Raw genomic sequence first — 14,892 nt, forward strand, 5'->3', positions numbered from 1 at the left:
GTATATCGCATGTAATTCGCACAGGAACCTTACCATATTCCTGTGCAAATCACATGCGATTTGTGTGCGGTGCGATTGGAGCCATACATTTTGTATGGTTCTATTCGCACAACACCTGCACCAAAATTGTGCAGGACCCTTTTCTGGGTCCACAGTAGAATCGGATCACATGGGTATTCACACCTATGCAATCCGATTCTGCACATCGCACCGCGTTTTTGCAGACCGCTTTCGGGGTGTTATTTACTTAACATACACACCCGCAGCGGTTCGCATGAACGGGGTGCGATTCTGATGCGGTGTGGAATTCGCACTGAAAATGCTGTGAATTCTACACCACATCTGTGTGAACCAGGGCTTAAAGTGGTTTTAAGGGCTCAACTCTACTTTCTAATACAATCAGAGTCAGAACTATGTTATACATGTTTTTAAATGCACGATTCCACCGAGATCTTGAATTATGAAATATAAATACAACACATATAATTCTTTTTTTGAGATTACTTTGTGCATTGGATCGTTGATAGAATATTGTGACATACGTTAAGCACTGGCTGGCAGGATTGTGGATGGTGTATATGTGTCACCTAGGGTTTTCATCTACACATGGTGAGGGGCTGCAGGGTTTGTGACTAATATGGAGAATAAGCTCTGGTCTAGGTCCTTGAGCCCGGAGACTTTGTAGAGCTTTGGGTGGGATAAAGCCTCTATTCCTAGGTCTGCATCCTACCTGTTTTATTTGTCTCAGCTCTCCACAGGCCATTATGTATGTGAGTTGACCAATGCTCAGGGCTCTGACTTGCATACTCTTTGCTGTGGGAGCTGGGTGAAAAGTCTGAGTGCTGACAAAACACCAAGAGGTATAAGTGCTGCCTGTTTGTTATGGGGAACCCATTAGGGGCAACATGTAAAGACAGGAACTGACATAAATTTAGTTAGTGGCTCAATTGAGCAGAAATTTTGTTTATTTATGCTATGCTGAACAAAAAAAAACTGCATGGACTGTACCTGTGTTTCCCTGTCCCATGCATACTTTACTGCTGGCAATACCAGCCAAGCCTGTCCCCTTTTACACATAGTAAATATGATATACTAATATAGAATACTATAAGGTATGATGTCTGTGTCTGTTTTCCAGGGAAACAAATATTTGGTAAACTTATATTGTTTAATGATTCGTGCTTGACATGGGCAGGAAGCTCTTCAGACAAATATTCAATGGAAGTATACATGGTAAGTAGAATAGAAGTTATGTGTATATAAGTGTGTGTGTGTGTATATATATATATATATATATATATATATGGACACCTTTGCGTGAATATATAAATATATTTAATTTTGGAGAACTTTTAAGGTAACATTTTACAAACATGCAAATTAGCTTTATTAACCACTTTCAGTCCGGACACTTTTACCCCCTTCCTGTCCAGGCCAATTTTCAGCTTTCTGCGCTGTCACACTTTGACAATTGCGCGGTCATGCAACACTGTACCCATATGAATTTTTTAGCATTTTTTGAGACAAATAAAACTTTATTTTGGTGGTATTTATTCACCACTGGGATTTTTATTTTTTTGCTATATAAATGAAAATGTCCAAAAATTTTGAAAAAAGTGTTTTTCTTATAAAATTTTGCAAATAATCTTTCTTCATAAATCTTGGCCAAAATGTATTCAGCTATCTTTTTAGTGAAAAATAAAAATAACCTAAATTAGTTTATAACCAAAAATGTTAATTCTTCATTTTGTTACATTTTTATTTTTTTATATATATTTTTTTTTTTTGAGCATACTGTCACCCTAGCAGTACAGCGTCACCATAGTGACACTGTACTACTTGTGGGGAGTGATGAAGATTTTTTTTTTTTTTTTTACACTGATTGCTTTTACACCCATAAAGGCTGTAAAAGCAATCATTTTTCTTTCTCTCTGGCTGCATTCTTGCAGCCATTGAGAAATACTGTGAGAGCTGTGATTGGTCACTGTTGTGAATAGCCTTGTACCATATGATCACTGTAGTCATTCACATATTTCACTAGTACAGCGCTTAGCAAACTGTTGGCGCTATATAAATACTGTATAATAATAATAATAATAATAGTAGTAAGCAATGAAGTCAGAAGTGACATCTTGCTTACTACTATACATGTGATCACTGATTGGCCAATCAGTGATCACATGATCAGGACCTCACACAGAGGTCCCATAGAGTGATCGGACACAACAGTCACCGGATCGTGGTGCCGCAAGCTCCCAGGGAGCGCACACAGGCTGAAAATACGGGCGCCGTTTATGAACAGCAACCCGCTCCTGCACTTCTCCTGTCCGGCCGTTTATATACATGGGCCGGAAGGGAAGTGGTTAAATTATAACTGAAAGCATAACTTTAAAAATTTTTTTTGGACAGAGTGGAGATGGATTAGAGCTTCTATTAGGTTTTTATTTCTGTCTGTGCCCCCGTTTACCCTCCTTATTTGTTCTGTTTACTGTTATCTTTGAAAGTGAAAGTAAAGAGAAACCCACATTTTGGGTCGTCCCCAGGAAAGGGGAAATTTTCCAATGGGGACACTAGTTCTGGTGACCTAGGGGTCCCCAAGGAATTCTCTTATTTGCAGGGGTTATCTCTGACCTTCTGCTTTGTCTACTAGACAGGAAGTGAAGGGAAATCTCCCCAATGGGACACACATGGCAAAAAGTAAACTAATAGTGGCTATAACCCTCCATTACTCTTTCAAAGAAAAAAAATATAGTTTTACTTTAATATAAAGACAATGATTGTAAATGGATGCTATCTGCACACAGCCTAAATGATATTCCTGGACCTGCTGGTAGATAGAACGGGCCTAGCCATTACATTGTGGGAAGGAGCATAAGGCTTACATGTTTTGCTCTATTAATGGATAAATGGTAGGGGGTGCCCTGGGCAGTGATGAATGCACAAATGTTATTGGCATGCAGTCACAGGTTTGCTTTGAAGCTTAAATTTAGTAAAACAAAAATTCCCTATAGCTTTAGAAAACTAACTTACCTGTAATGAAGGCTGTCTCACGTCGTACAAGCAGCTGGATCCTATATAAATCTACAATACGGGAATGCACCATCCTCATCCTGTCTCTGAATAGCTTAGGATCTTTTGTGAAACTGCTATGGAGAAGTTCTGTAGTACTACCCCTTAGGAGTCGCTATAGTCCTGCACAGCCAGGCAACACACGTTCCTCATAGGCTTGCATCCAGGAGATAGTAAACAGTCCTTGATCTTGGGTTTTTTTGTAGTTTCATTAGAGGTATTGAACTTGGATAGGGTAAGGGGTGTATGGGATGCCCAAGGGAACTGCAACTGAGGACAATTTCCTGGAACAATGTACATGACTTTACACAGCAACATATCTTCTTGGAGAGCTTTGCAGCCTCTCCTGGTGTACCACCCCAAATCCCAGATAATCCACCTCTATCCAGCTGTCTAAAGGAATCCCTGGGGATCCAGTGCCTGCCTCTTTAAGATAAACAGTCTCAGGTAAGGAGCTAATCAGATTCTCTACTAGAGTGTTCCTTTCCCTTTAATCTACATAGGGGGTGTAGGATTACTCACTCAGCCCATTTCCTATGAGCTGGTGGGTTGGTAGCTGCTTTCAGGCCTTTGCTGAGCTAGCTTCTTCCCTGCTGCACAGGTGATTCTTACTCTGGGGGGTCGTTGAGGTCTGAGCTTTCCTCCTTTCCAGCACCACTGCCTTGAGGTAGGCCCCTTCTCAACTGGGCCCCTTCCAAGGCTCCTGCACCTCAGCATTCTCACTCCATCTTCCACCCAAACTCTCCTGCTACTGAGCAGGCTCTAGCACATTTAAGGGCTTCCCTGGCCCCTTGCCAAGCCCCCTGCTAGGGGATAGGCCAGGGTCCCCTGTAACGGAACCGGACCCGACCACTCTTGGGTATATTCCGTTATACCGCAGCTTCCCCTGTCCGAACACCATCCACGGACCACACCCTTGAAATCCCTCAGGAAATAGACAGCACCCAGCTCTTCTTAAAACAGGAAGCCAACAACCCTTTATTGAACACAAACAACATGTTTTATACAGAGGGTGGGGAAAGACAACCAGGGACAGGAAACACATCATCAGCCCGCCCCATCAGTGGGGAGGGCTACAGTATGGGCAGGAAACACCTTATCACCCCTCCCCATCCAACCCAGACATAGAACAATGGGATAGCACATGGCATAGAACAAACAATGGACAGCCACATGACTGAGAACAAAGACAAAGGACAACACACAAATGCACAATACTGGGACATTCACACCCTGTACCCCTAAACAGGTACAGGGTGGGTTAAACATAATGGGAATTTGAGAAGATGATACAGAGGTCCCCCCACCCCCAAAAGTCACTCCCGTCACATCCCCTAAGTGTGCAGGCCGGCCCCTCCTCATCCCCACCCACTGTTTCTAGAATCTTCTCCAAGATTCAAGAGCAGGGGGAGGTATCAGGGAACTGACCTCAGCCCTGACATAAAATAACCATTCTGACTCAGCCCAGGCTCTACTCAGCCTTCCTAGCTGAAAAAACCTAAGTTACCTCCCCCTAACTACCTAGATAGGTGCTACAGTTCCAAATGGGGACCTTCCCCCTTGTCCCTCCTCCTCCATTAAGAAAACTCTTTTCATTGCTTTCACTGCCTGTAACATGATCTGTGAATGGGGGAGAGAATCCTGTAACTGATCAGACTTCCCTCCATTTATAGATCCTGTTGCAGTCAGTGAAAGCAATTAAATAATTTTTTTTCAATGGAGGAGGGGTGGGATCATTGTAAACATTTTCACTGCAGTTTCACAGAAGATCTGAAGCCAATACCATCACTGGAAGTTCAGAGACCTGAAGAGGACAGGGCATCCTTGCAATGAAGATTTCTAAAGGATCCAGCTGCCTGCACAATGTGGGACTTGCTTCAAGCAGAGGGTACATTGGAAGGTTAACTTCAAAAAGCTATAGAGAATGTTTGTTATAGCTAAACTTCATCTTTAAAAGTTGATAAAACATTCAATCTAATCTGAAATGTAGTGACTGAGTATGTTAAGTAATGTGCTACCGATTTCCACAGCTTAACTATTACAGATAGACCCATTACAGATTCATTGTGCAGTCTTTGTAATTTCCTCAGTTTGAACCATAATTGGGCACTGCCAACATCACTTGAATGTACATACCTATGTGCTGGGCAGATTTGTGAAAAGGTCACAGACAGACTGTGGCGTAATACAGCAAAATTTCAGTAATGACTGTTTTGCAGCAGGCTTTAACCTTGAATTTACAGTATTTAAAGTGGTTCTAAAGGCTCAAGATTTTTTTATCTTTATGCATTCTATGCATGAAGGTAAAAACCTTATGTGTGCAGTGGTTCCCCAGCCCCCTCCCAATCCTTACCTGAGCCCCCTCCGGTACAGCTATGTTCTCTACAGCCTCTGCTGTCTGGGGACTCTTCCTCCTCATTGGTTGAGACAGCAGCGGGATCCCATTGGCTCCAGCTGCAGTCAATCACAGCCAGTGGGCCAATGAGGAGAGAGCGGGGCGGGGCCGAGACACGACTCTGTGTTTTATGGCTGCATAGAGCAGCAGCTCGGGGACAAGCAAGCAGCAGTGCCCCCAGGGTGGGCAGCTTTCCCTTGGGGAACTGCTCGAGGGGAGGAGCCATTAGCGCCATCGGGGACCCGAAAAGAAGAGGATTGGGGATGCTCTGTGCAAAACCACTGCACAGAGCAGGTAATTATAGACATGTTTGTTACTTTAAAAAAAAAAAACCAACAAAGCTTTAGTGTTACTTTAACTTAAAGGGCACTTGACATGAATAGGCCAACAGTTTCATTGCAGATGGATCCTAGGATGTAGCAACACCACAGAGGATTTATGTTTAACCACATATGTTTAGAGCTAATTTTAACATGCATAGCTTGATGTGCAGCTGTAATCATGGAATATTTAAAGCAAACAAAACCTTTCATACTTACAGGTACAGTTGGTAACAGGTACTATTATATTAAGCAAACTGAATCTAGCAGACACAGCAACACTGCTATGAGACCTCACTTATAGTCTTCAGGCTTGGAGTATGTCCCCTTTAGGTAATAGACTTTCCAGACACTCTTTCGATTATCTCTGCCCTCTCCAGCAACTAGACTTAATAGAACAGGTGACAGTACTACAACAAGATGCTTGGGCTGGCTCCTTCCCTGCTGCACAGGTGGTTCTTACTCTGTGGTCTGAGCTTTCCTCCTTTCCAGCACCACTGCCCCTTCCCAACTGGGCCCCCTTCCAGGCTCCTGCACCTCAGCCTCCTTACTCCATATTCCATGGAATATTTAAAGCATACTTACAGGTACAGTTGGTAACAAGTACTATTATATGAAGCTGCCCCCCTTTAGGTAATACATTCCAGACACTCTTTTTATTATCTCTGCCCTCTTCAACAACTGGACCTAATAGAACAGGTACTGTTTCCAAGCATCTACAACAAGATGCTTGGAAAATAAATGCTGGTGTTCTGCTCTAGGAACCCTGTAGTGTCTTACCCAGCTTGTTGGCATCAGAGCTTACTAGGACGTTTCTACCTGTTTCTTACCCTTTATGTAATACATTCCAGACACTCTTTTTATTATCTCTGCTCTCTTCAACAACTGGACCTAATAGAACAGGTTCTATTTCCAAGCATCTACAACAAGATGCTTGGAAAAATAAATGCCGGTGTTCTGCTCTAGGAACCCTGCAGTGTCTTACCAAGCTTGTTGGCATCAGAGCTTACTAGGACGTTTCTACCTGTTTCTTACCCTTTAGGCAATACATTCCAGACACTCTTTTTATTATCTCTGCCCTCTTCAACAACTGGACCTAATAGAACAGGTACTGTTTCCAAGCATCTACAACAAGATGCTTGGAAAATAAATGCTGGTGTTCTGCTCTAGGAACCCTGTAGTGTCTTACCCAGCTTGTTGGCATCAGAGCTTACTAGGACGTTTCTACCTGTTTCTTACCCTTTAGGTAATACATTCCAGACACTCTTTTTATTATCTCTGCTCTCTTCAACAACTGGACCTAATAGAACAGGTTCTATTTCCAAGCATCTACAACAAGATGCTTGGAAAAATAAATGCCGGTGTTCTGCTCTAGGAACCCTGCAGTGTCTTACCAAGCTTGTTGGCATCAGAGCTTACTAGGACGTTTCTACCTGTTTCTTACCCTTTAGGTAATACATTCCAGACACTCTTTTTATTATCTCTGCTCTCTTGAACAACTGGACCTAATAGAACAGGTTCTATTTCCAAGCATCTACAACAAGATGCTTGAAAAAATAAATGCTGGTGTTGTGCTCTAGGAACCCTGCAGTGTCTTACCCAGCATGTTGGCATCAGAGCTCACTAGGACATTTCCACCTGTTTCTTACCTAGCTTACAAAATGGCCATGAATCACTTGCTGTGTCTCCATAAATAAGCATGCCCAGTAATGTTACTATGTGTTCAGTAATGCAGAGCATGCATCTTGCTGGCTAGTTTGGTGAAGCTACTAAACAAGCAAAGACATACACTGTCTATGTGCCCAGAATTTAAGGGCAGTGCTAAGATTAAACAGTTCGATATGCAAAACTCTGCCCTATTTTTGAATTTTATATTTTGATATTTAAGTCATTACTGTCTTGTGTGGGCATTGAAGCCTAAAACAATACCCCTATGTTCCTTATCTTACAAAAACATGTTGGGAACTGAGTGACCTCAAAGTTTTGTGGTCATAGGAAAGTCAGCATAAAAGTAGTTCAGGGGTGTGTACCTCAAATGCTTGACCTGTATGCAGTTAATCAGTCTGTGTGTCATTGCTGGGGAAAAAGGAGGTCTTGGAATAACTGAATCAGAAGCACACAGCTAGTGCCATTATTGGTTAAAATGTATACTGACTATGGATAAATTTAGGTAAAGTAATTCACTTTTGACAACTGCAGGTTCCTACGTGTATACATCTGAGAACAGTTTTTTTTTTTTTGTTGATCAGTGTTTATTAAACATAATAAGCACAAGGCAGTTAATGGTTATGATCACACAAACATTAACATAATAGAATAGGGAAGTCATAAAGTTGGTTTTGGCACACAAACAGTCAAACATGAGCAATTGTTCATAAACATGGGTGGCTTACATGCTCATACCACAGCACCTACAGACAAAGTAGATCAAGTTGTGCCCACTTTACACAACTGCAATGAATGGAATAATGTATGTACTGTATATAACTACTATACAGCATACTCATGTAACCACAAGGTGGATAAATAGAAGACTACATAAATAAAATCGATTTAAAAATTATATTAAAGCTCAATTGAACTTTCAGATTAAATCAGCTAAATACATTACTGGTGCATCAAAACGAACGTTGTGCAAAGTATTGCAGTTCATTTTATTTTGAAATCTACTTCATCCTGAGTAGCGAAGCCTGGCCCCAGCCAACTTGTTGCTGCCGATTTCTGAAATGCCCTCTGCCGAATCACAGCAAGAGCAGTCCAATTTGCAAGAGGGTTTGAACTTGGGTCTAACTGAGCAGAGGTGCATGTCCACAGACCTCTTGTCTCACACAGAGAGCAAGGGGCCTTCTCTGTAGTATTGGCAGTGGTGATCTGCTGAACATACCTGGCTTTGGTTTGAGCAGGGTTTGGCAAACAATACTGAAGTTCAGGTGCCAAATCCAAACCCTGTTGAAGTCAATGGTAGCTGAATAGGCAAGGGATTGTCAAACAACCAGCACGGGGTAAGGTTCACTGCCTTGCGCACTGCCCTGCCCTAAAGAACATGTAACAAAGCAAAAAAAAAGTTATTTTTAAATTGTGGAAAAAAATTGTGGAAAAGCATGGACAGTCTCAAGGTTACAAGTCCATCTCCAGAGAGATGAGCAGCTTTCAGACAAATTCAAGCTGACCTTCAGGCACAGAGCACAACTGTGTCAGCTTGCACTATACGTTGCAATCTGAATGAAAAAGGACGCTATGGTAGGAGACCCAGGAGGCCCCACTGCTGTCACAGAAACATACAAAAGCCAGATTGGAGTTTTCCCAAAATCCTGTTGGGAGAATGTGCTGTAGACAGATGAAATTACTGCTTTTTGGTAAATCCCATCATTCTACTGTTTTCAGAACAAGAAATGAGGCCTTTAACCACTTGGTAACCACGCTATAGCCGAATGATGGCTACAGTGCGGTCACCCAGCTCTGGGAGGGCGCACACCAGGCAATATCTGTGATCGCTGTGTCTTACGGACACAGCTGATCACATGATGAGGTAAAAGGCCAATCACAGCGGCCTTTTACCACATGATCAGCTGTGTCCAGTGATACTGCAGATCACGGAGTAAATACAGTTGCCGGTTATCGGCAGCACTTTCCTCACGCTGTCACAGCGCGAGGAAAATACTGTCTATAACCTGCAGCTGTCACAGAGGAGATCAGCACTGATGATCAGTGCCCTGCAGTACCGCCCAGCAGTGCCACCCACCAGTGCCCAGCAGTGCCTCCCTGCAGTTCCACCCAGCAGTGCCTCCCACCAGTACCCAGCAGTGCCACCTATCAGTGCCCCAGAGCAGAGCCACCCATCAGTGCTGCCCAGCATTTGCTCCCAGCAGTGTCGCCCATCAGTGCCGCCAGTCAGTGCTATCCATCAGTGCTGCCAGTCAGCGCTGTCCATCAATGCTGCCTATCAGTGACCATCATTGCTGCATATCAGTGCAGCATCATCAGTGCCTCCTCAATGCCCACCAGTGCCGCCTCATCAGTGCCACCTCATCAGTGCAGCCTATCCGTGCCAACTCATCAGTGCTGCCTATCAGTGCAGCCTTATCAAAGCACATCAGTGAAGGAGAAAAATTACCTGTTTGCAAAATTTTATAATTGTTTATAGTACAAGAAATAAAACACCCAGCGGCAAGTAGATACCACCAAAAGAAAGCTCTATTTGTGTGAGAAAAATGATAAAAATTTCATATGGGTACAATGTTGCATGACCGCGCAATTGTTATTCAAATTGTGACAGCGCTGAAAGATGAAAATTGGCCTGGTAAAGAAGGGGGTATAAGTGCCCCCCTTATAAAAAATAGTCCCTACAGTCAAACATGGAGGAGGTTTACTGATGTTTTGGGTTTGCTTTGCTGCTTCAGGCACTGGATGTCTTGACCGTGTGCATGGCATTATGAAATCTGAAGACTACCAGAGAATTCTGGGGTGCAATGTAGGGCACAGTGTCAGAAAGTTGGGTCTCCGTCAGAGGTCATGGGTCTTACAGCAGGACAATGACCCATAGCCCACATTAAAAAAAGCACCCAGAAATGGTTTCAGACAAAGTGCTGGAGAGTACTGAACTGGCCAGTAATGCGTCCAAATCTGAATCCCATGGTACACCTGTGGAGAGATCTCAAAACAGCAGTTTGGAAAAGGAACCCTGTAACGTACATGCAAATGATGTAACCTGCATGTGACATAAATGTACAGATTTGAGTAGGTAAGATGTGATCAGTAGCAATATGTAATTGTAACTGTAGGGACATTCCATTGTCATTAAGGATGTGTATTCAGTCCTTGTCATTGAGGAAATGAGATACAATTAGCATCAATTAGGCTGAAAAGCCCGGCTTCAGGGATGTGACACCTTTTGTGTTAATAAGGTTGTCACCTTCTGGTGAAACCAGTTTAAAGGAAGTGGCCCCCCCCAGACATTCCGGCCTCATCCATACATCAAAAGGGGTATGTTTAATCTCTCATAAAAGCTAAAATATTAGTTGCAGAGAGATGGAAATGCTCCCTTCTTTTAGGGCCATCAGCACTAAAAATCATATTTGTGGGGTAGGCAGAAGGCCAGGAAAATGCAGGAAATGGTTAGGTGGTGCTGGATGGCGACAGTCGACTGGTGTTTGATACTGTCGTGATCGGACTGATGCGCTGGTGTCGGAAATCCAATCCCCAATTTGGTGTTCAAGCCGGTCTTGGCCTGATTGAACTTGGGCAGGTCAACACCCAGAACATCCTGTGGGCAAGTTCAGGAACACCCCCCCATGGTCGATTGGCCGAGGACTAATGTCCCGCCTACATCCATATCCCCATAAATGGGGTACCCGGACACTGGGACATTTGCTATTCGTACAGAGCTGGTTCGATCGACCAACAGATTGCTGATTCTCTGACTTGCTCCAGTCACAGGGTAAAGTTTTACTTCTGTCCTTTATTCCCTTTTATTTTATAGTGAATAGTCATTTGTGTGTCTTCTTGTATTTTTTGTATTTCTGTAACTTTTTATATTTTGTACATATTTTATGCACTGCCCACTTTCCGGAAATTAAATTTTAAAATAATTAATGACTTCTGTGTATTTAAGCACGTGCTCATATCTTCGGAGAGATTAGATTGGAGAGATTAGAATGGATTAGATTGTATCGTATTTCCAATCTGTATCCAATTGCACTGTGTGTGGGCAGATTGCGTGCAAATTGTAAAAGGTAACAGATCGGCCAGACGGAGATCTGTGTGTGTGGGGTGTCGAAGCAGACCGTGCTGCGGATAAACTGTTGGGTGGTGGCAGGCTACCTTTGCTGGTGTGTCTGGTGCGGGGGGGGGGGGGTGTGGACAGTGGAAGGGTGATTAACACCGGGGTTCAAGCTGTAGGATGGCTGGAGGGACTCTAGAATGGTGTGTAATTACTAAGCTGGTCCTCAACTCTAATCAGTGCACCAGATTGTATGTAAGATTTGTATCTGCCAGTGTGTGGTCGACCAGCTGGATTGGAGTGGAGTCTCCATCTGGTGGTGGCCAAAGGTAGTACGGGCTGTGAAAGTGTGTCACGGCTGATCTTATATACGGTATATATTCAAAGTTAAGTCCCCTTTATTCCCTCGTACCTCCTGTCATGGCCGCACATGCGTGCCTCGGTTAGCCAGTTGCTGTGGGCTTGGCTTGTGGGGGATCCGTGACAAACCCTTTCAATCTGAGAGACCTGGAGCAGTTGGCAAAATAAAAGTGGTCCAACATTCCAGCAGAGAAAACTTCATGGTTAAAGAAAGCAATTGATTTCAGTTATTTTTTCCAGGGGGCATGTTACCAAATGTTAAATTGAGGGTGCCAATAAATTTGTCCAGTCCATTTTTGGAGTTTTTTTTGGAATGTGTCAGATTTGGATTTTTGTTTCTCTACTTTTTTGTGTCATACGAACACAAACAAAAGAAATGAACATGAGAATGCCTAAACCTTTGTAGTTTTTGTAATTGCAACAATCTTCTGGGCGAAGTGGTGCATTATCTGACAGAAATGCAGGGATGCCAATATGCCAGTATTTTTTGCCTATGACTGTTTGTGATGTATACAACTTACTACAGCAAAACTGACAGAAAACAGTGTATTTAAATTGCTGGCAAAATTACAGCTAGCAGCCACTTTGTTCTATTAGTAAGCAGAAAGGCTGGGAATTCAATTAATTTATACCAGACCCTTATTCTAGGTCAGTGTTTTTCAACCTTTTTTGTGCAAAGGCACACTTTTTTCATGAAAAAAATCACGAGGCACACCACCATTAGAAAATGTTAAAAAAATTTACCTCTGTGCCTATATTGACTATATATAAAGTAATTCTCTTGAATAGGAATCAAACACAAAGAAATTATTTTATAATTACTTTATTATGAAATAATAAAGTATTTTATAATTGGACCCGGGGGCCGGACCAAGAGTAGATGAATGATGTGTATGTGTCATCCATAGTAAGTATAGTAATATTCCCCCATAGTAAGCATAGTAATTAATCCCCCATATAGTAATTCATCCTCCATATAGTAATTCATCCCCCATAGTAATTCATCCCTCATATAGTATTTCATCCCCCCATATAGTATTTCATCCCCCCATATAGTATTTCATCCCCCCATATAGTATTTCATCCCTCATATAGTAATTCATCCCTCATATAGTATTTCATCCCTCATATAGTATTTCATCCCTCATATAGTATTTCATCCCCCATATAGTATTTCATCCCCCCATATAGTATTTCATCCCCTCATATAGTATTTCATCCCTCATATAGTATTTCATCCCCCCATATAGTATTTCATCCCTCATACAGTAATTCATCCCTCATATAGTAATTCATCCCCCATATAGTATTTCATCCCTCATATAGTATTTCATCCCCCCATATAGTATTTCATCCCTCATATAGTAATTCATCCCCCCATATAGTATTTCATCCCCCCATATAGTATTTCATCCCCCCATATAGTATTTCATCCCTCATATAGTAATTCATCCCTGATATAGTAATTCATCCCCCATATAGTATTTCATCCCCCCATATAGTATTTCATCCCTCATAAAGTAATTCATCCCTCATATAGTATTTCATCCCCCACAGTACTATTCCCCCCCCCCCCTTCTAGTAAGCCAAGTCCCCCGTGTCAATTCACTTACCTTTTGCGTTCCTCTCGCTGTCTTCCCGCGCCGTTCGGGTCTTCAGGGCGGACTGTGAGAGGAGCCTAGCTCCCCTCCCCTCACGTTCGGCACGCTGCCCCGCCTACACACATCCTGACAGCCACATCCGCAAGCCGGATTAAAAGGTCCGCGCGGACTTTTGGGGCTGCCAACCGAGAGGAGGCAGGGGAGCGGCCGACCGAGAGGAGGGAGGGGAGCAGGCGCCCGGCACACAGAAGAGCCGCATTAGACTGGGTAAAGAGCCGCATGTGGCTCGCGAGCCGCGGCTTGCCGACCACTGAATCATTAGATTCTAATGATTGGTCTATTTGTGAGCCGAAGCCACATGTTACAGATGAAATTGGAATTTTTCCCACGGCACACCAGACAATATCTCACGGCACACTAGTGTGCCGCGGCACAGTGGTTGAAAAACGCTGTTCTAGGTAATATAGATGGTAATGCGGACCCCTGCCAAAAAAAAATAGAATGAGGTTTCCCTCTTGATTTCTAACAGGCCCCTCCAGGTCCCATTTGGATTTTAAAGGAGAATCCCATGCAAAAAATCAAGAAAGAAAAAAAAAAGTGTGGGGTCCCCCCCAAAAAACGAACCAGACTCCTATCAGAGCATCTTCATCAACCTGGCTGGCCAGGAAAGGGAGAATGGTGAACATGTGCCCCCACTCCTTAACCATACTAGGCTACATGCCTGCAATATGGGGAGTACCTTGCCAGGGGGGAAAGCACATTGCCCCCATGTTGATAAGGACAGGGGTCTCTTTTCCACAGCACTGGCCCAGTGACTTTAACAATAAGGGGGCACACTGGTATTGGCCTCTCCCATGTACATGAGTAACAGTTACATTATACCCTTGCTCATTCACCAAAAAAAATAAAAATAAAAAGTAAAGAAATACACAAACACAGTTTTTGAAGAGTCTATTGTTAAAAAAAAAAATGTAAATTAATTGTCTATCATGTCGGCCATCAATGTAAATTCTCGTCAATCAGAATGAACAACTCCCAGCAAAATAAAAAAAAATCTAACAAGCCTGACACAATGGAGGCCGATGACAACTCCCTGAGTTTTCATTGGCAATTAAAGGCATGGGGTAAGGATAGTGGTGACATCATTGATCAGATATGGCCATGGCCATGACCATTCCCACACAGATCATCCCTAGTTGGCAGGACTCAAGCGTTTCCAGTTAGGCCATGGCTGCTTTTTACGGAAAACAAACTGTAAGACTTTACACACCTTTTTGATGTATCTGGAATGTATTTAGCTTATTTAAACTTTGTTTGGGCTTTATGAAAAGTAAAATAAATTAATTAGTCACTGGACAATAAAGATGTGCATGGTTGGCTAACCTTGGGTGTTCTATAACACTCACAGTTCACAGGAAACTCTGAATA

General features: G+C 42.8%; 1 protein-coding gene across 1 annotated transcript in view; it reads left to right on the top strand.

Moving 5' to 3' along the window:
• The window catches only part of SUSD1 (sushi domain containing 1), a 259,310-nt gene that overhangs the window by 111,092 nt on the left and 133,326 nt on the right, over window positions 1-14,892 (top strand). Inside the window, exon 13 of the mRNA XM_089670946.1 lies at window positions 1,139-1,233. Coding sequence (XP_089527072.1) covers window positions 1,139-1,233 — 95 coding nt within the window. The remainder of the gene's footprint in view (window positions 1-1,138; window positions 1,234-14,892) is intronic.

The sequence above is a fragment of the Staurois parvus genome, unplaced genomic scaffold (genome assembly GCF_062004578.1).
Source record: "Staurois parvus isolate SC_StPar_1 unplaced genomic scaffold, SC_StPar_1.0 ptg000096l, whole genome shotgun sequence".
Classification (NCBI taxonomy): Eukaryota; Metazoa; Chordata; class Amphibia; order Anura; family Ranidae; genus Staurois; species Staurois parvus.